Here is a 20,444-nt window from a genome sequence, read left to right as displayed (position 1 = left end):
TTATTTATGAATTGGTAACGAACCCTCGGCACTGGCTGTGAAAAAAAGGCTTAAGGTAAACCAGGCAAAGGAAAGCAAAGAGATGGAACAAAGAGCCCTGTCGGTACACAGCACAGTTGTACACGCAGGGAACGCACGCTTTCTCTAGCATAGCGTCTCTCATGCTTTCTTCCTTCCTGTCGATTAATTGACTTGTTTCATCCATGAAACTGTGCTGAAAAAAAACTCATTCACCTTGCGTGGGCTTGTTAATGAAGAAGTGAAAAAAAACAAACAAAACCATGTAAATCTCGATGCATCATTACACTTGCAGCATGCAGCGCAGCGAAGGTGAGAAACTGATGTGCAAATAGGGGGATGGTCATGTCGCCACTCGCGTACAACACAGTACTAGCCCGCTTGTACCGTGCTACAGCTGTACACGGAACATTTTATCGGATCGACGCGTTAAGGGAACGAGTTACGGGACTTCAATGAAGTGTAGGAAACGAGACGCATCTGTGGGAGGGCGACGGTTTATATAATTTATTTTTACCAGATCATAAATTCTGCTTTTTAATGGCGAGCGGGGAATACATAAATAGGCCTTCTTTATTTTGCATTCATCCCGATTTGGTGTAAATCCTTTGATTTTGTCTGGGACCAGATGATGGTGTCGAGGTCTTTCTCTCGTTTTCACTGCCATATTTATCTACTTTAAGATGCACACGGAAAGTGAAAGAAAGACAGACTGAGAGAGAGTTTATTGAAGGATTAAACATTCAACAACGCAAAAAAGCATTGTGTTAAGCTTATAAAGCCATATAACCCATAACATGGTACCATTACAACGTTGTTTCAATTCGTTGCGTTCATATCACTGTGCGGCCCAAACAACAGCCGGTAGATGGCCCACTTCGAACAAGTGGGTTATTATGCAACGATTATCTACTTCATTGGAGAGTCATTAGACGACATTATAATCGAATTATATTGAGCGGCAAACTGCAAGAGCACTTAAAAAGCCAGCAAAACTATACACACACAAAACACAGCGCACACCGGGTCCTTTTTATCCCGTGAATCGATTTTTCATTAAACAAATGGGGTTGGTCGTTCGGGTGGCATTGATTGTCCTATGATTTGCTGCAAATAAAAAATAGCAGCAGCAAAAGCGAAAAAAAGAAATCTCCACCCATGGGAACGTCATCAAACGTAATTTGATGATCATGTGTATCCATTAATGGTCGTACGCTGTGTGTGCGTAAGGTGCGCAACCCTTCGCAGCATACGCAGGTTATAATAGTGCTACCCTTTCCATCGCCGCCCTCCATTCCGCTCCGTCCGGATGTTGCTGAGTGTATGCAAATGAACGACGGTCGGTCGCTTTTACGTAAAGGAGAATAAATAAAACAGGTTCCAGGTCGGGCAGGTCCGCGAGATGGCATCGCACAAACCTCCTCGCCAATGTTGAGCGGTTGGAACGTTTCGGTTGGCGACCGTGTGTGTTTGTGTATTTTAGCCTGCCATTTTCACTCACAAATAGGAGACAGTTTTCGCAGCCTGAAAAACAAATGCAAACAAAAGCTGCAGGAGAAAGAGCGAAATAAATAATAGCTGGCTGGCAAATATAGAATCGCACACTTTGCAAACCCCGTGCGCTGGGAACAACACATCATCAAAGTGTTTTTGAGCACTGACTAACGATGCTCGTGTTCTCCGTTCTCGCCACATGATCGCCGGCATAAAAAGTATGACAAACGCCACCTCTCTCTCTCTGTGGTCGATCGGATTCGGTCATCATCATGCGCGTTCTCTTCGGTAATATGGTGATGATTTATGGCATGACATATTTGGCAAACACACACACACACACACACACACACACACACACACACACACACACACACACACACACACACACACACACACCACCGCCGTTGCCAACGATTCGGTTGCGAAAAGTAAACATTCACCTTTCGGACGCGATCGATGGGCGATCGGACACGTGAAGCGCATTTGGAGAGGTGCTCTTTAGGGTCAGTGCAAAATATCAAACGATATCTTTCGCCAAAATTGACAGCTCATCATCGCTCATCCGTCAACGCTCGGTGGGATGTAAAAGAAAGGAAGCCGAGATTGGAAATATAAATTCATCTTTTTAAACATACCACAAGTGCACACACACCCGGGATCGCGTTTGTCGCGTCTTCCTTTGCGAGTCGTCGTATGTCTCCAACCTCGCGAGTAACCATACACCTTCAAACTTCTCAGAACGTTTCGAAAGAACACCAGCGTTGTGTCTTGCTGCCTGCTAGTGAAAGTGTGTGTGTGTTTTAAGCACGATTAGAGGTTCCAGCAGCCGGTTGCGTTCCCGGCACATTCGGAAGTGAACATTAGACAAGGGAATGATTTGTAAACAGCTCACTTTCCAAGAAGCGGGAAAAAGATGCAACAACATAACGACGCCAAATGTGCCGCCGGATGCAGAATACGATAAAAGAGAGAGAGGGCGCTCGTGCTGCTCTCTTCCTCCTGTTGCTGACTTCTTCCGGATGGTCCGCGATGGGGTTTGCTTTCTATCTATCTCTAGTGGGTGCAGTGGTGGCACTAAGAGTTTGAAAATAACTCAAAATTGATCTTCCTTCCAGCTTCGTTCCCCGCTTGTCAGTCAATCTTATTCTTACGCAGTGGCGGAGATGGGGCGTTCTTTTTATTTTTCTATTCTCTCAACCTCTCCGACCGGCTCTTTATGCCATGCCATTGCCGTTGTTTTGATTTTGAGTTTCTTCGGTTCGGCTTTTTTTTTGTAAAAGACGCGCTGAAAGATGAGTGGAAACTAATCAAGCCATAGATCAAAGCACGGGTAAACGGGATCGCTCTTGGTGTCGTACAAACGGGGTGGCAATAGGAGAGCGCATGTATGCATGCTGTTGCTTTGGATGAATGTGAGAATGATTTTAAAAGCCTTTTGGGCACAGTGACAGTGAAATCAAAGGGCAGAAAGAACAAAAAAACTCTCATGAAAAATTACACACTTATCGGCTTGGAGCCGATGACAACAGTTGGGATTAATGTTTGGTTGAACACGCGGATAGGAACATCAATCTGATGTGTCATGTGTAATATATGCATTTAATTGTGCCTCAAAGTGGGTCGTGTTATTTGCCACAGCATGTAGTATTTCATTTAAAGTGTTTAGAATCCACTTAATTTAATTAAAATACCTTTTGTTTTGTTTTTTTTCTTATACCCAGGAAATGTTGGAAGCTCGCATTGCAGAACTAGAAGAGGCCTTATTAAAGCTACAAGAACGAGTAAACCAAGTAAGTGGTATCGAACGACATAAAAAACACTAAACGGTAGACACCTTCTTCATGGACGACTTTTCTGTAGGTTTAAGTAAATTGTTCACCCCACTTCGACTAATTCTAATCCTCTACACAAACACACACGCGTCCGCTTTCTACGATTTAGTATCCTTCCATTTCCTAGTCCAAGTCTTACGCAAAGGGAGGGACAATATTGTTAAGGTTAAAAACACCAAGCGGAAATAAAGAACCAAGCGCTTTAAGTTTGCTGCACGTTCTTGGCCTTCTTTCGGCCTTAAATTGCGTTTCAACGAAGAGTTTTACCGTCCCCTCTCCGAACGCTTTCGATGTGCTTTTTTTTGTTGGCCTCACTGTTTGGTGGAGACGACCGGGCTTAACTATCAATTCCGTTGAAAGTTTCACGCGGAGGGAAAAATCGAAAAACTTCCAAGGCTCAGAAGGACTTAACGGCGGTGAAGGGAATAAAAAATGTGCTCCCTCAGTCGGCAGGGCAGGGAACGAAGCGCTCGATGCCGAATATCCTGCTGCGTAGATTCTTTCTTACGGAAACACAAAAGTGACAAAAAGTGAAGTGTCGATGCCCTATCTAGATCAGGATGTTGGCCGCTGGTTTACCACATGTTAGGGAAAAAAACAAACACGAAATTTACGTGTTGTATAATCACATTACACTTTACAAAACGTACAACTTTGCGATAAATATTACCTAATATTAAGCAAAAACTGAACATGGTTCCAATCGTTTTGCAGTCTTTTTTTCTGTGTAAAGTTGCGAAGCACCCAAAAAAAGACGCCTTCAGTAGACGACACCCTTGCCAAACCTTCTGCTGTTTTGAGTGCTGTTTTGTCGTACTCTAACGTAAAACGAAAATTTTTCTTGCTCCTTCCACACAATGGGTCCTTCTCATTCGAAAAGGGAAATGATGAAATTGAAAGAAAATCTCTTTGTCTCTGGCAGAACGACGATGAGGGTTTGCTTGGCGTCGCACAGGGAGAGGAGAAAATCACCCCCGCCCGCCCGCACCCCCAAAACGGTCGGGGGGAATGATTTCTTGAGATGATCTGTTATTTGAATTATCCCTGGAATTGGTTTTATAATCTGGCAATCGAAGCGAATCAGTTCCTATTTTGGGGCGCATTTTCCTCACCTGATCGCTTCCACTTATTACGGTGGGAAGGACAAGTTCGAAAGCTGGTCGTGTGCCCGTCTAGCGAAAGTGTATTGTTTGTGTGGATGTTGGGTTGGTGGTTTTTGTGTTGGATAAACTGGCAACAGACGGGAAACATTGGCAAACTCCACTCAAGAATTGACTGTGAGATGGGAAATTTCATTATGGGCTTTATATTGTTTGAATCTGTACCGATGGAGAGGTTGGATGAAATTTGCACCACAATTTGAGTGACATTTATAAACGTCGGGAAATCGCATAATTTTGTTAAGCTGTACTGAACACTTGAGACGGAGGAATCTTGGATATATTTATTGTATTATGCTGATATTTTTGAATTGATTGAAACAGTTAAAGGGACTAGCGTTAGGTAAATCTGATTCAGATTCATGAATCTTAATGTATCTTTGAAATGTGCAATGAATCAGAGTCTCGGTTGCAAAAATTCATGAATCTCAAAGATTCATGAATCTCAAAAACTCACGAATCTCCAAAGATTCAGGAATTTCAAAAGATTGAGGTATCTCGAAAGATTCACGAATCTCTAGGAATTTATAAATTTCAAGGGATTCATACATCTCCAAAGATTCATAGAGCTTTAGCTTCTCATTATTCTTCTTTTTGAAGTAACAACCTACGTGGCCTTACAGGCTTTCGAGATTTCTTGGCAAGTACCAAGCAGCCGGATATTATGTTTTATAATGGGGAGACGGTCCATGCGAGGCTTGAACCTACGACGAGCCTGTTGTTAGGTGGAATCGCGCAAATTCAATATTTTGAAAATCAAACATCTATAAAGATTAATGAATCCCTAGAGATATATGAATGTTAACGGATTTGTGAATCTTTTAGATTCATGAATCTTTTAAGATTAAATTATCTTTCGAGATTCATGAATCCTTTGAGATTCAAGAATTTTTCGGGATTCATGAATCTTTAGAGATTCGAGGATCTTTCGACATTCATGAATCCTTGGAGAGTCGCTAAGAGATTCGAATCACTCATCACTGAAAATTCAAATGAATGATTCTCTAAGAAAGATTCATGAAACCCAACACTAAAAGGGACCGAATTGAATTATACAATGGTTTTGTTGCACCCATATGTGTAGCAAGCTAGAAAGTAACTGGTGTGTGTGTGTAAATTTCAGTGTATAATTTAAAATGAGATCTTAATGATAAATGTATGTTTTCTACCCCGTTCTTGTCGTATCGATTTAAATTAACCACAACCTGATTTTACCTACGAGAACTGATACATTTAGCGTTTAAACCACACACACACACGTGAACTCCAAATTCCCATGACACTGCCAACGTACGACGAACAACACATCATACCGGGTGCGGGGTTTGCAGCGCGAACGAAATGTTTAATCTTTGTTTATTCGCTGTGGAGCCCTTAGGTCATCCGGTCGGTCCGGACGCTTCGCATGATTGGGCCGACCCTTCACGAACCTTGCGTGGGGAACGGCATTTTATCACTACCAATGAAAGTGCCCACCCTGGCATGTTCTTTACCATTCAAACCATCAACTGGCCTGTTGTGGGGATCCAAAAACGTGGGTGTTATGTTTTTTTTCCCTTCTGCTTCAGCGATTGGTTTCTCGTTACCAACACAAATGAATTCATCGAACGAAATTAAAAAAAGAAAAAACTGTTGCTAAAGCCCCCTCTCAACCGTTTTGCAATCATTTCTGTAGCTGGGAAATACCTACGTGTAATAAAGCCCTCATGTTGGAGCGAACCCCTGCCGGTGTGAGCACTGGGTTGAACTGTTTGAAATGTTGGCATCACCATTGCAAAAAAAAGACACATACCCACACACACACATAAACACAGCCACAATATCGACTGTTGCCATTGTAACCAACCACGTACGGTGGAGGCTCTCTTTGTGCTTCCGGTTTGTTTGCTGTTTGTTCGGTATTATCCACACATAACCCCTTATTTGTAGCGGGAGCGGGCAACAACACCCCCATGCTGGAGGAGCAGGAGTCCCAGGGGATCATTTTCAGTGGTTCATGCAGGGGATTTGGTTCTACCCGGCTACATACGGGTCCACAGGTTGGCCCAGCTAACTGCAAGGTGGGCGAGATAGGATGAGACAAAACCCCGGCACCCGGCTTCATCCGGTCGAGGAGGGGTTTTACGGTGTGCGTATGAGAAGATAAAATCTTGCTTTATTACCCGAAATATGATCCGCATTTTATTACCACCGATATCCCAACCAGAACCAGTGGGGAAGAGAATCTCTTGCCATGGCTTTGCGGGATTTTTTGGTGTGTGTGTGTCTGTTTTGGCTGCGTTCTTCCGGAAGTGGTAGCAAACAATGCGTTTGCTGCTTAAAATTCATTCACTAGGCAAAAAGGGGATGACCAGAGTTGTGTGTATGTATTTGTGTGATGTAACAGCTGCGCCCCCACAACCGTCAAATCGTCAGTAAATGTATGCCATTTTTTCTGCCTGCATTATACTTCATATCGATACGCTTCTTCCCTTTCCCTAGAGGGCCGCAAGCAAATCGGGAAGTTTAAGTCATCAAATTTTGCAAACTCCCACCCTACCGTTCTCGGGCCACGCCGGTCTGTTTACCGAGTAATTGATTTTGCATAAGTAACATTGAGTGGAAAACGATTTTTCATGCCCTTTGAAAATCGGCCCTCGAATACTCGGATAACGGTCTGACGAAAAACTGGGCAGTGTCAGTGCGAAAGTTGGTATCGATAGCGCTGCCATCACTCGGGACGAACGGAGGGCGCGCGTTACATTACGCTACCCCATGTCCTCATGGCGCCAATCGCTTCTGTGTGCAGGGCGCAGTCCATCCGGACGACCCAAACACAACAGCAGCAGTCCGTAGCAGTCCGCCCTCGTCCTTAGTGTCCTGGTGGGGCGTTGTTTGTAGGGCCCGTTTGAAAACCCGCACCAAAAAGCCCAAGGAAATCCCCGTTCAGCATGACTAAGACGACGACGACGACGTAAACGCTCGGTGGCAGGCAAGTGTAGTAGTACCGTGCGTCCTCTCGCTCCATGTCGGGTCCTCTCGCTAATGAAAACGAAATGAATGTGCTTTACTGGCGCCAAATGGAGCGAACACACCCACAGGGCGCTTTCCGTTCGAGTCATTTCACTTTCCCCGTACTTTGTGCGTCGTTAGTTTTCCCGTGGTGTGGGGGATTGTTTGGTGTTTCCCTTGAAGTCCTGGCGTTTGTTCGTTTGCAGGCGTTTTCGTTTGCAATGGGACAGTTACTTGCAGCGGAAGCCTACGCAGTCCCCGCAGTACGTTAGGCGGGCGATGGAGCAAAGGCGTTCAAGTGAATTGTTGATGTAAAAAGTGAATAGAGTTGCCGAAACAACTCTCCCCTTGTCCCGGGTTGACCTTCTCGCAACGTGCACTGGATGTGCGCAAAAGGGTGAGCGGTGGAAAGCGTGGGGCCATTTTCCACACCACCAACACAGCCTGTGTATGTACTGGAGCGTTGTCCTTGTGCCCCAGAGTAAAAAAAAAAGAAGAGATCTCAAGAACCTTCAGGACGAATGTCCCTTTTCGGTTCTAATGCTATACAATCTGGCCAATTACATCGCGTTCCGGAAATGGTACAAACCCACACACACACACACACACACACAGAGAAGTAAAAAGTGCAATCGCTCGAGTGATGTGGGTTGGAAAACCCATTCGTCACGTGGCGCTCGTGGTCGAAAAGGCAAAAGGAAAAACGTGATGACCGCATCAATGCGAGTGGCAGCAAAAATGAATAATTGATGACGAGGAATTATTTTGGTTTTTTGACCAACTATTACGACAGCCTGCCGAGCGCATGGACGCACCGCTTTGCTTTGAAGCATAGTTACAGTTGTGGCCATAGTAAGCTATCAGAATATTTGTGATTATCAGAATTTCGTCTTCGATCTGATTCGAAAGAATCGTCTTCGATCTGCCTCCGAAAATTTCGGAACCGACTCCGGAAGGTAGGTCCGCCCAGCATTATCTGGAGTCGTTCGGAGTTGTTTGGAGTCGTTTGGAGTCGTTCGGAGTCGTCCAGAGTCGGCCGGAATCAACCGGAATCAAAGTCATTCGGAGTCAGACCCCGAACAACTCAGAACGACTCCGGACGACTCCGCACGACTCTGGACGACTTCGGACGACTCGGGACGACTCGGGACGACTCCAGATGGCTCCAGATGACTCCGGGCGACTCCGGACGACTCCGGACGACTCCGAACGACTCCGGACGACTCCGGACGACTCCGAACGACTCCGAACGACTCCGAATGACTCTGGACGACTCCGAATGACTCCGCGCAAATTCGGACGACTCCGGACGACTTCGGACGACTCCGACTTCTGGCGGAACTAGTGGGTCGGATTTTGCCAGAGTCGGAACGGAGTCGTGGGTGTGCTCTAAAGCACTGTTCCAAATCATCACTTCTCTGCTTCTACTGATTAGAACCATCTTGTCAAGACGCTGTAAATGAAACGCTATAAAGTTTTGGTCATGGTAAATTTAATTAGTAGCCGTCTTATCTAATAATTTTATGAAAATCTTTTCATAGAAGGTTGTATTATATTGCTACAATGATGTCTATGAGCTAAGATAAGATTATTACGCTGATAACTTGTTCGAATTATAAGTGCTACTGTTGACTGTTCTGTTACTCGGAAATCAATAAACGTAAATCTGTTACTTGGAATCAATAAACGCTCAAATAGCAATTAAATGCGGCTTTGAAGTGTTTTTTTCACTTTTGTTTTGCAGAAAACATCATTAATGTTACATTTATAGATTTTAAAACATCAAGATCTCAATAATGCTTAAAAAAAAGACAAATCAATTTTAGTACCACTTTTCATTTTCTAATCTGGCTTTTCTGCTACTCTTATGACCATCACTGTCTCATCGGAACACAATAGCTGTTTTATTTTTTTTTCGAAATGCAGCATTGAAAGGCGTTGTAATTGAATTGTGTACCATTTTTCTTATCCTCCACCGCTTGTGTAGGCATATTTTATTGCACAACCAAGCTGGGAATATATATTTGACTGTTTCGAATGGGGCGCCTAATACTATGCGCCACTTAGTGGCTTTTCATTTGATTGGTTCTATTACTCATCGCCTCACCGGCATGGTACGGTGGAACGAACGTATTGGAAGTAGAAGAACCAAAGACCTCTGTACTACAATCTTTGAGTAAAAAGAAATAACACACACCAACACTAAAAAGAGAACCAAAAAGGCGGCCCATCATGCACTGATGAATGTCGGCCGGACGGGTAAAAATGCACAGAATTATGCTTCATTATGTTGCCGGGACACGCGTATGACATTCGTTCGAACATTCATGTTGTTGTTTTTTTTATGTGTTTACGCATTTATACTTCATAGGGCGCACACGCTTTGCTTTAATGACAGTGCTAATGGGACAGAAAGGCACGCCGTTTTGAAGTGGAATGATGGAACACGTGCGTAAAAATTTTCAACCGCCCAATAAAACCTTCCTTTTTGCGTCCAATCTTTTCTCTCTCTCTCTCTCTCTCTCTCTCTCTCTCTCTCTTTCTCTCTCTGTCATACGATGTGGACCTAAGCTAAGCTATACCCAAGTTAGGTCGATTTTTCTATCGTCAGCATGAGTGTAAACGTTGTGGCGGCAGCTAGTGAGAATGCTCGAGAAACGGGCTAGTCATTCATGGTAAGGTTGTTGTTCCATCTTCAGCACAGAAACATAAAATCACAGCCAATACAGCATTCCCAGCTGTCCCGATCGGTAGTGGTTTTTATATTTAGGGTTGAACAGCTACTGCAAAAGGGTACAAAACCTTCGGGTTTTTTCTTCTTCCTCTTCTGTCGCTAATCAATCAGAGATTCTCTCTTAATGATTGGACGTTTCCGTTGAATGGTGTTTACTGTGTGTGTGTGTGGGTGTGCAAATAATTGGCGAAAGGTTTCCGATGCTGATGTTGGTCTTTTTTCACCCGCCCTTTCTTCGCTTAATCGGAAGGTCGCATCAGAAGCAGAAGAAGCGCTCGTAAATCTGTTCGACTTCAGCGCAAAAAATTGAGCACAAAGTAAAGCACATCCAGCATATATATAGAACATAAAAGCGAAAGGAACAGCTTGAAAGGATCCTTTTTTTTCATGGACACATCTCCCCACGATACATTGTGTAAATCGGGAATACGGTTTGGAATTTTACTCAGCCCAGTTGTGCAGCGGACAGAACAATTTCAGGGCTTTTACGTTTTCCCACCGTAAAGGGGCTCCGCAGTTGCCTCGGTTCTAATTTAACGGATAATTCAACGAATGGGTCGCCCGTGAGTTCTCACTATCACTATCACTGCACAGGACGTCAACGTTGTCACTACGAATGCTCCAACAAAAACGAAGGGGAGAAACAGGCTCCATTCTAACTTGTGGAGCGGTGGCACATGACGATGACGGCAATGATGATGATGCTGATGCTGATGGAGGCGACGATGAGGAGGGTGTTTGACAGTGTGTCGGCCTGCGCAAAGATGACTTCCGAATGGCTCTTGTGTCTTTGTGATGAAGTTTTCCTTCCTGGAGTGAATTTAAATTCTTCCCCCAATCCACTCTCCGCTACTTCCGTTCGCTGCGGGACGCGGTTTACGTTGGGTATTTGCTGTTTTCTGTTGGTGTGTGTGCGGATGTGGTGTTGAGGACTAGGGGTAGGATTGCGATTGAATTTCCCTTCATGTCACCAAGGGCTACGATGTGATGCGATGCTGCTGCCTAACTGACGCCGGTTGTTTTTATTCCATTTTGAAGCTTGCGCGGCCGATACCGTGTGGCACTTTGTTTGGGTTTTAATTGAATGCGAAAGTTTTCTCCACTCCTCCAAGCCCATGACCCTCCCCCCGTCCCGTAGATGGACGGCTCATTCCATTTCCGACGTTTGAAAATGAGCTGGACCGTTTTGAGCTCGGCAAAGTGAAGCGAAAGCACGGGATGCGAATTCAACGTCCACTCAAAATAGGCTCCCAGTAGAAGTGTAGTTGTGTAGTTGGATTTATTTACTTTCATTATATTTCACGATAACTTGCTAATAATGTACCCTTTTTTCTCTTTTGCAGAGCCAATGCAACTCGCCAACATTGGAAAAGGAGATAAAGGAGCATTTAGAAGTGTAAGTACAATGCATCTCCCTCGTATCACTTTACACAATTAAGTATGTATTAAGTTTGGTGAAACGAAATACCTTTTTTATTTGAATACGCTAATTTTTTGGTAAACTGTTGAATAATCAATTCATGCGTGAGTGAATCAAAATTGTAAAAATAAATAGAAACAATTTCAGTAGCACCGCTCCGAGGCGTATCTTCCGGTGTCAAACGGTCTGGCCGCAAGCAGCGCGTACACTTTATAAATAAGCGCAGCCAGCGCACCCCTTTTGTATTTATTAAAATAAAAAACAATATATGTGTATTTACTAACAAAACCTGCGCTGCATAAATACGGGACAGATGCAGGAGTGTGCCGACACTGGGGGGCAGTATTACGCGTGTTTCACCCGGGTTTTACTCACCGCCCCCTAGCCGAGCGGACAGCAACAAGCCGAAAAAACGTGCAAATATTTACTTTTCCCTTTTTTCTTTGTTCTTGCGTTGCGTTGCGATAATAAGTTGTCTAAATATGAAAATCCCAGCTGCGTAGCTGTCGAAGGTGAGCTGCGGGGGAAAAAGGAAAAGAAGCAGTGGCTGTGAGGGTTCGCCACAAGAAAAGCGACACTCTCCCCTCAGCACCCACAAGACAAACGCGCACACAAAACGATAGCGAAAGCGTTGCTGCTTGTTTTGCTCTGTGTGTGTCTGGGTGTATTTCCTTGATCCAACGGCGAAGCAGCGCGGCTTTATTTTGTCAACCGATTCACACACCGAAGCATCAGACACCGACAGGTACCCGAAGGGGCGTTCGAGATGGCCCCCGAGGAAATGAATGAATTTTCCTTGTTTGGAAAAGCTGGTTTTCGTCGTCAAAAGTCAACGACGGAAAGGGAAACCTCTACCTGTCGCCTAGGGAAGCTTCGTTGGAAATGGGAAGATGTTGGGGGTCGAGTTTCTGGGGGGTTGTGGGTTTTCCCGTTTAACCTAGGATTTTAATAGAGGGATTTGAACGCCAATGGGGGGGGGGGGGGACGGCGAGGATGCTGCAAGAAGCAGTGTGGGGATCGTGAAGCGAGCGGAGTGGAGGTGGTTTGAGATTTATGTTCTCACAGTGAAGGAAAGGAAAATTTCCGTCTTTTTGGGGAAACTTTTTGCCAGGGAAGACGCATTTCCTGAAGACCCTTTTATGATGGTTTGGGCCGTAGTGTAACGATTAGAAAAAGGATTCTAGGTAGACATGATGATGGAGGGGACGGGACGGGAAATGCCTACCATCATCGTCATCACCATAGCGGCATCGTGCAGCCTTCGCCGTCGTACGCGGTAGAACCCTTTTTGCGCTTCTGCTCTTTGTTTGCCGACCGAACGACGGGCACGGGCACGGTCTTGCGCTTCCGGTTTCCGCCTGGCAGAGTGGCAGTGTGCAGTAGCAATCTTTTCGACAAATATATGCCAATCTCGCTTCTCGAGCAGAACCACCTGAGCCGAGAACCGATCAAGATGCACGCACGCACCGTTGCGAGTTGAAGGTTGCTACGGCAGAGATTTCACTCTGTGGCTGTCTACCCACGTCCCGGTCGTTCCTTAAATTCGATGCCTCACACCCACGTGTCTATAATCCAGTTTTTGGTGAAGGAGCATGAATTTTTTATCGATTTAAAAGTTCCCCCCGTTCGTTGCCTCTGGCGCACTGTTGGCCGGAAACTTTCCCTGCCCGTGGAAGGAATTAGTTGAATCCGTGTTTGTTTTTACATCCCCGGAGGAAATTAGGGTTTGTTTAAATGTTACATTTTAGCCGAACAGATACTCTTCCTCATCAAGCAGAGGGTTAGGGGCGAGCTGCTTCATCCCTGCTATCGTGTTGATAGGCAGAATAAGCATCGCTCCATAAGCGCACGCTCTCCGCTCGGAAGTTTAAATTCGTTCGTTGGTGGTGTTTGCGGCGGTGTAGTTCGGGTATCCACAGTAACCGACCCTTTTTAAGGATTTACCGTAGTACGCGCTAATCCCGAACCGCCCAAACTCTTAACGGCTCGGGTTGATAGGTTGGAGAAGGAGGGTTTTCTTACCCTGCGATATGATCCAAGAGCATACACTCACACACACACACACCCTAAGAAGTTATATTGATGTTGTTAAAGTAATGCTTCCGTTGCCCATTTTCGATTTCCAGTATGAGCAAAGCGATGAGGACAAAGGATCGAAAATCGATGCAAGTGTGCCGAGAGCACAAAACACTGCAGGTACGTAAGTGACGGTGCAGCGAGAGTGGCGGTACTAGGCAGGTACTAATAAATCGGTTCACTCTTGCATCGATCCGCAGGTACGCTTTCAGAAGCAGGAAAACAGCCTGATGGCGCTGCAGAACGAGAACAAATCGCTACACCAAAGAGTACGGCAGTACGAAACATGCCTGGACGACATCATGCGCAAGGTGGTGGATGCGCTGGTGGCCGAGGACAGCCTGCGGGACGAGGTGGCAATACTGAAGGGCCGGGTGCGGGATCTGGAGGCACAAAATGCGGCCCTCGTTACCACGCACGCCAGCCCGGCCAAGAGTCGCGACGAGGGGTACTGCACGATGAGCTCGGGCCAGCCCCAGCCGCCGACGGAAGGCCACCTGGAGGAGCTGCCGGAGGAGCCGGAACAGTGGCTAATGTCGGCGGAACCGTGCACCGCGGACATGGAGGACTGGAGCATGTCGCAGGAGGAGCTAGTGACGGCGCTGGACGAGGAAAACCACGAGTGGATCTGGAACTCCAACTTTCTGACGTCGGCAGAAACACAGACTGAAGAAATAACTGCCCTGCTGCACGACCAGGTAGGCGAACGGCAACCCGTTACGTCCTCCTCCAACAATAGCCATCACTCATTCCCGTTTCTATACTTGCAGATTGTATACTCGGAAGATGAGGAGGTAACGTGTACGAACTTCACGCGTGACTTTTACCGACTAGTCAGCTTTACGTCCGGCAGTACGCGCAGCTTGCATTCACCGATGGCCGCTGGCGGCACGGTCGGCGAGAGCGGAGATCTGAGCGGGAGCGAGCTGAAGGAAGCAGGCAGCAAGAGCGGCAGCAACACCGCCACGCGCGGGGCTCGCCGAACAGCCAAAGGAGGGGCGCCGTGCGACAGCAGCGATGAGGATGATGCCAACGGCAGCCGATCCCAAAGTCCAACGCCGAGCGAAGGTGGCCGGGCCCAGGTACTGAGCTGCTCGTCCAGCGAATCGAGTGATGCACTAACGGAGAAGCTACAGCTGCCCGCATCGGCGTCCTCCATGTCGTGCAGTGCAAGCACCACCATCGACGAGGAAGAGGAAGTAGTGTTGCGGAGCAAACCGGCACCGAAGAAGGGTGCCCAATCGTTGCCTGAATCACCGAATCGCCGCTACATGGGCAAGCAGCAGGCCGATGCTGTAGCAATCAACCCGCCGCTCTCGCTCAACACGGCCGACCTGCTGCAGGATGTACTGATCACGTGCCACAATCAGCTAAACGGAAAGGCGGCCACGAAACAGGACAGCACGGCAGCTGCTCGGTCCCAATCGCCCGCATCGGCTACGTGGCGAAGAAGCACTGGATGGAGGCGGGTTCAGCGTGGCAACGGTGTCCACGTAAGTAGCGCACGGAACTTACACACCGGATGAGTTGTGTTTGCGCATTGCGCTGAATCTTTGCCATCCTGTTTTTTGCCTTTTGCAGGAAACGCACATCCCCGTCCCGATCGGAGCGAAGGATCGGTTAAAATCGCCTCCGCCGGTGCCGATCCGCCGAACGTTCGCCAGCTAGCCGAATGTTCATCGCAGCCATTAACAACGGTGTTTCGCTCATTTACCTAGCAGCTGGGGTCTAACCGTACAACTGGTGCTCGTTGCGCACAAGTCCCAAACATGCCCAAGACTTATAAATAATGTCGAATTAATCAGGTTATGAAAAGCAAGCGTTTTACAACACAGCGTTGTGCACACTAATATACACCATGGTAGTAGTACTGGTTGGGTTTCGTTTTCGCCAGACATTGCAAGCAATAGTGTTACGTCTCGAAACTATGTGGAGTTAGACAGGACATTAAGAAAGCACACATCCTCACAAATACTTACTAAAATTATACAGTTATACACGAAAACCATGTAACACCTTTATAGTTAGAGTGAAGGCAGAAGCAAACACTAACAGGGCATACTAACCGCTTAACGTAGCAGTCGCGTTAAGGGCTACGTTAAATGATCCCTCACAAACAAAAAACGTCGTTGAAGCAAGTAGAAGAAAGCAGAGGAACGAAAAAAAAGAACTCTAGATTGTAAGATACAGGGTTTTCCATTCCAATTAACAACTGTCCACAGTCTACTAGCAATCCTCGATTTGAAAAACACAATTGTCTACCACTTACAAACAAGTCAAGCCGTTTTTGGTACACTGTCCATTTCAATTTCACAATTGTCGTCTTCAAAAACACACGTCAGATGCGGCACGGTTTGTTTTGGGTTTGGCTGGAACGTGTATCACTTGTAGTTAGGACAGCTGGGCAACATGGACATATTAGGCATTTTATGTATACTTTAATCTTTCAATACAATGCAGGAATTATTACATTTATCAATGCTTTTACTGGCAGCCAATGATAAAAAAATTACAACGTCCCAAAATAACCTAAAAACTGTAACGATCCAAGAATAACTAAAACCAAATGATAAAACTGCTTAAAATGTCCAAATTGCTCAGCTTTCCCATATTCTGATATTCAATCAAGACCTGTTTACAACATGGTTCAATTCTTACAGACAAGTGATACACGTTCCAGCCAAAACCGTGCCGCATCTGTCGTGTGTTTTCGAAGACGACAATTGTGAAATTGAAATGGACAGTGTACCAAAAACGGCTTGACTTGTGTGTAAGTGGTAGACAATTGTGTTTTTCAAATCGAAGATTGCTAGTAGACTGTGGACAGTTGTTAATTGGAATGGAAAACCCTGTAACAACATTTGTGATAATACGTTTAAAAACATACAACAACTCAAAACAAAGAGAAGAAGCAAATGTGGCGCGCAACCTTCGCGATGCAAGCGCTGCGCCAAAATCGTACTGATAAATGACGGCAAAGACACACTCACTAGATACGCCTCATACATAAACTGCCACCAGACAAGGTCGTCTAAACCTCATCCACACAGAAGCCGGCGTGTGCAGTGAACTATATTCTCTATATTGATAATAGGCGGAGCAGGGTAGCGCTTGGGTGGGTTTGAAACTGTTGGACAATAAGAATTTTTGCAGCATTTCTCTCGCGGCATGAGGGTTTGGCGTGAGGATGGAGACACACTCAGTAAATACTTTCCCCCAGCGGAACCGAAATCAACTAAAAAGAGGTTGTGAGCGAATGGAAGGAATGCCACAAAAGAGTACGGAATCTATACATTTTTACTTTGTTGTTCGAATGCGTGCGGATGATCAGAACTCAGAACTATTTCTTATACGCGATAATCGTAGTCGATCGACCGGTGATTGGTATACTACATGTTGCAAAAGCGATGCAGAAGAATGCAATCCTTCGGTCTGGAGATGATAATAATAGCAAAGAGCACGCTAAACGAATGCTAGCTACCCTTTTTTGTAAGCATTACTGGTCTGAGTTGAATTGGTAATATTTTACAGATAAGTAAAAGGCAACGTTTGCTACTTCAACAGTTCTTTCACAATGATTTACACAACTTATTGCCGCTTTCTAAATTAAACATCTTATGTGGTGAGCTTATTGCTAAAAAGATGCTTTACACGCTACTTGCTTTGATGAACATATCAGTTCATGTTGTTGAATATTTTTAATGCTGATCAATGTGATCGACCAAACGATGCGTTTCCTTTGCTCACGCATGTTGCTTACTGTTGTTTTGTTTTCTTCTTTTTTTTTGCGAAACGATAAGAATTTAAACGTACATCTTTTTTTGCAAATCACAACCCTCACTAATACTCCCGTTTTGGAGTTGCTGAACAACATTATCGATTGTTGTTGAAAGACAACAGGATCGCTTCGTATAGTGTTACTTGTGAGTGTTTTACGTGAACCGTATGTAATATCAGCCAACTTCGCATGTCTGTAGCATTTCTACCGTCTTCTCGCTTCATATCTTACCGTTGTCTATACATAATAGTTGCGATGAGTTTTATTGCACGAATTTGCTTAGTCGCAAAACAGCGTAGGAAAACAGTACTTCTATTACTGTGAGTGCAGGGAACGGATTGCCACACGAAACGCAACGGGATGGAAAGTAGGATGAACACAGATGAAAACAACACGAAAGGTACAAAATGGAATGAGCTCTGGTATGTGTGTTGGGTGTTGCAATTACTATAGACAACAACGTAACTAGAAGATATGATAGAGAGGTATTGGGTCCGTTACGGAAGAGTGTAGCCATGTTAAAGCAGATTAGAAATCAACCAAAATCAAACAATTCTCTTTACCATTTACTCTACAAACTGCATTTCCGTTAACAGAGCGTATCGTCCTTACACTTGTTCTCAGTAGTCACTATCCAATTCGTATTCACTCCGTACTGTGGTCCCTGCCTGTGGGTCTAAATATTTTACTGTGTTACCTAGGGCATAACCAATAACATTGCATGTGTCGTTGTGTAGAAGAGTGTCGTTCAGAATAAAAACAAGTTTGGTACGTGAACATCCTAGATAGAGTGACGGGGGGGTAGATTACACGTAAGGTACTCGCGATGATTCGCTAGGCGGACCCAGCATTATACACACACACAGCTAGTAGCATTACTGTTTGTTTTGTGACCGTGGTAAAGTGTTCGAAATATCATCAATCACTCATGCACACATCATAACGGAGGTGGAGAGTAGCGTTATTTTCTTCTTCTTGTCAGCGGGTTGTACATGTACTATAATTTCTCCTTGTATACATACTAAACGTTGAAAACCGTACTGAGACGACGCAATGCATTATACACTATTTACTTTTGTAATAGGTTCATATATATATATATACACATATAAGTATCTGCTAGAGGGACTTTTACTATTTATATCGAACTTCATAATACGCCGCACTACGAGTAGGGTGTGGAATATAACATGTCCGGGTACGTTGGTAGAACGTGCAGACATTTGTAGAACGTGAGCGTGTCTGTCACAGATACACTGTGGACACATAGAATGGCCTTCGCCGACCGAAGACAGAGTAGAGTTTGTGAAAACGATTCAAAATAGTAATATTAAAACTTTTTCAAACTAATCAATCAATCTGTGTGGTGTATTTGTTTCTAATTATTCTACGCTTCGTTTGTGATGACAATTTTTATACGTTTCGATCGATGTATTTCTTGACATGTTTAAGTTTTTTGTTATTCATTGATAATGTAATGTAAATAATGTGTAATGTGTGGTAAAAAAATTAAAAATTCTGTACTTTTTCGTTTCTGTAAATAACTGCTTCTAATTTGATGCGATTGACTCGTTGAAAAATGAGTTTGACACTCCTGTCTTGCAAAGGGCGGGAATAATTGTATGCAACTTGTAGCATACCCAAGCGGCAGTATCGTGTGCAACTTTGTCATGGCTCACGTTTGGTTCCCTTAATACCGTCCTTGTTAAAAAGATTAAGAATCATTGAAATTTTATATGTATATTTATTCGTGTGATCGAAAACCCCGAAAATTCTACAACTCTCTGAACAATACTGTGTTTAAAGTAACAACTTTTTTATATAATTTAATTAATAGATGCTAGAAAAATTTTTAAAAAAATTAATACTTTTGTTTTTGCATCAATTGATTATTTGTACCGTTGTGCGTTCTAGTTAAACTTAATATACATATAAATACATTTTAGATAGCTCAAATAATTCACTATTACTTAAAACCATAATAGAAATTATATAAAGAAAAACATTTACCTCTAAATAAGTTAAATTACAGGCTAGGGAAAAATTAAACCGCATACGTCAATTGCAAGACATAATTTATAATAATGTATTGAGTTTCTATTTCGATACGGGCTGATTTTGGGAAGGGGATCTTGTTCGATAGTTCGCCAGTGAATGTTGGTTGATACATTATTGGTATCCAGGTGCACCCGGCCTAAGGGTGTTTTTTAAAGTGTTGCACCAGACAGTTTACTTGATTATACAATAAAGTTTCTAGCTAATTTTTAAAAGGCAATTAAAACTACGCTGATATGCTTGTCTTAATTGCATATAACATTTTAAACAATATTACTTTTGTTTAAAAATTGTTTGTTTTAAATGTTGTGTTGTGAATAATTGTTTTAAATGTTTACATTAAATAGCTTTAAATTATGTTAAAATATTTTGCTTTTCTCTCCCCTGGCATCTTATATCTGAAGAAACTTATGATGAACATATTTTTAAAAAGTACATACATCTTGAGCGAGTAAAGTAAACGATAAAAACAATTGGAAATAGTTGGAAAAATCAATTCAACACAAAGTGAAAAAAAACTTCTAAATAAAAAGCAAGAAATAGACTTCCCACCAAATCGACGCTGCTATTGGAAAGTCTGAAACATCTGTGAAATTATAAACCCTTTTTTTCAACACCATGTTGATCATATTTCGTTTCCAGATTTGAGAGTTTCCATCGAATTTCCGTTGGTCTTTCGCCAATCGCCGACTTTCTCATGCCCAACGAAATACCACAGCAGGAGCAAGATCAACTAGAAAAAACAAGAACAGTACACATCCGAACGCAGTGTAATTGTGACACTTGATTCGGCCTCCAGCAACCAAACCCGAACCGGAAACACTCAATAAAACTGGGTCAATTTACAACCTAACGTGTGCTGCCGTGTGTTGCAGTCCGATGG

At 44.1% G+C, this 20,444-nt stretch overlaps 1 protein-coding gene across 6 annotated transcripts in view; it reads left to right on the top strand.

Annotated features, from left to right (window-relative positions):
- The window catches only part of LOC1274938 (uncharacterized), a 56,113-nt gene extending 37,249 nt beyond the window's left edge, over nucleotides 1-18,864 (top strand). For all 6 annotated transcript variants that reach the window (XM_061642630.1, XM_061642634.1, XM_061642632.1 and 3 more), the window contains 6 exons: nucleotides 3,237-3,305; nucleotides 11,576-11,628; nucleotides 13,779-13,848; nucleotides 13,929-14,426; nucleotides 14,499-15,221; nucleotides 15,310-18,864. In XM_061642630.1, the coding sequence (XP_061498614.1) occupies nucleotides 3,237-3,305; nucleotides 11,576-11,628; nucleotides 13,779-13,848; nucleotides 13,929-14,426; nucleotides 14,499-15,221; nucleotides 15,310-15,396 (1,500 nt within the window). In that variant the 3' untranslated portion in view covers nucleotides 15,397-18,864. The remainder of the gene's footprint in view (nucleotides 1-3,236; nucleotides 3,306-11,575; nucleotides 11,629-13,778; nucleotides 13,849-13,928; nucleotides 14,427-14,498; nucleotides 15,222-15,309) is intronic.
- Nucleotides 18,865-20,444: the final 1,580 nt, after the last annotated feature.

This window comes from Anopheles gambiae, chromosome 2 (assembly GCF_943734735.2).
Source record: "Anopheles gambiae chromosome 2, idAnoGambNW_F1_1, whole genome shotgun sequence".
Lineage (NCBI taxonomy): Eukaryota > Metazoa > Arthropoda > Insecta > Diptera > Culicidae > Anopheles > Anopheles gambiae.
Note: the sequence above shows the minus strand (reverse complement) of the source record. Positions and strands in the feature narration are given on the sequence as shown.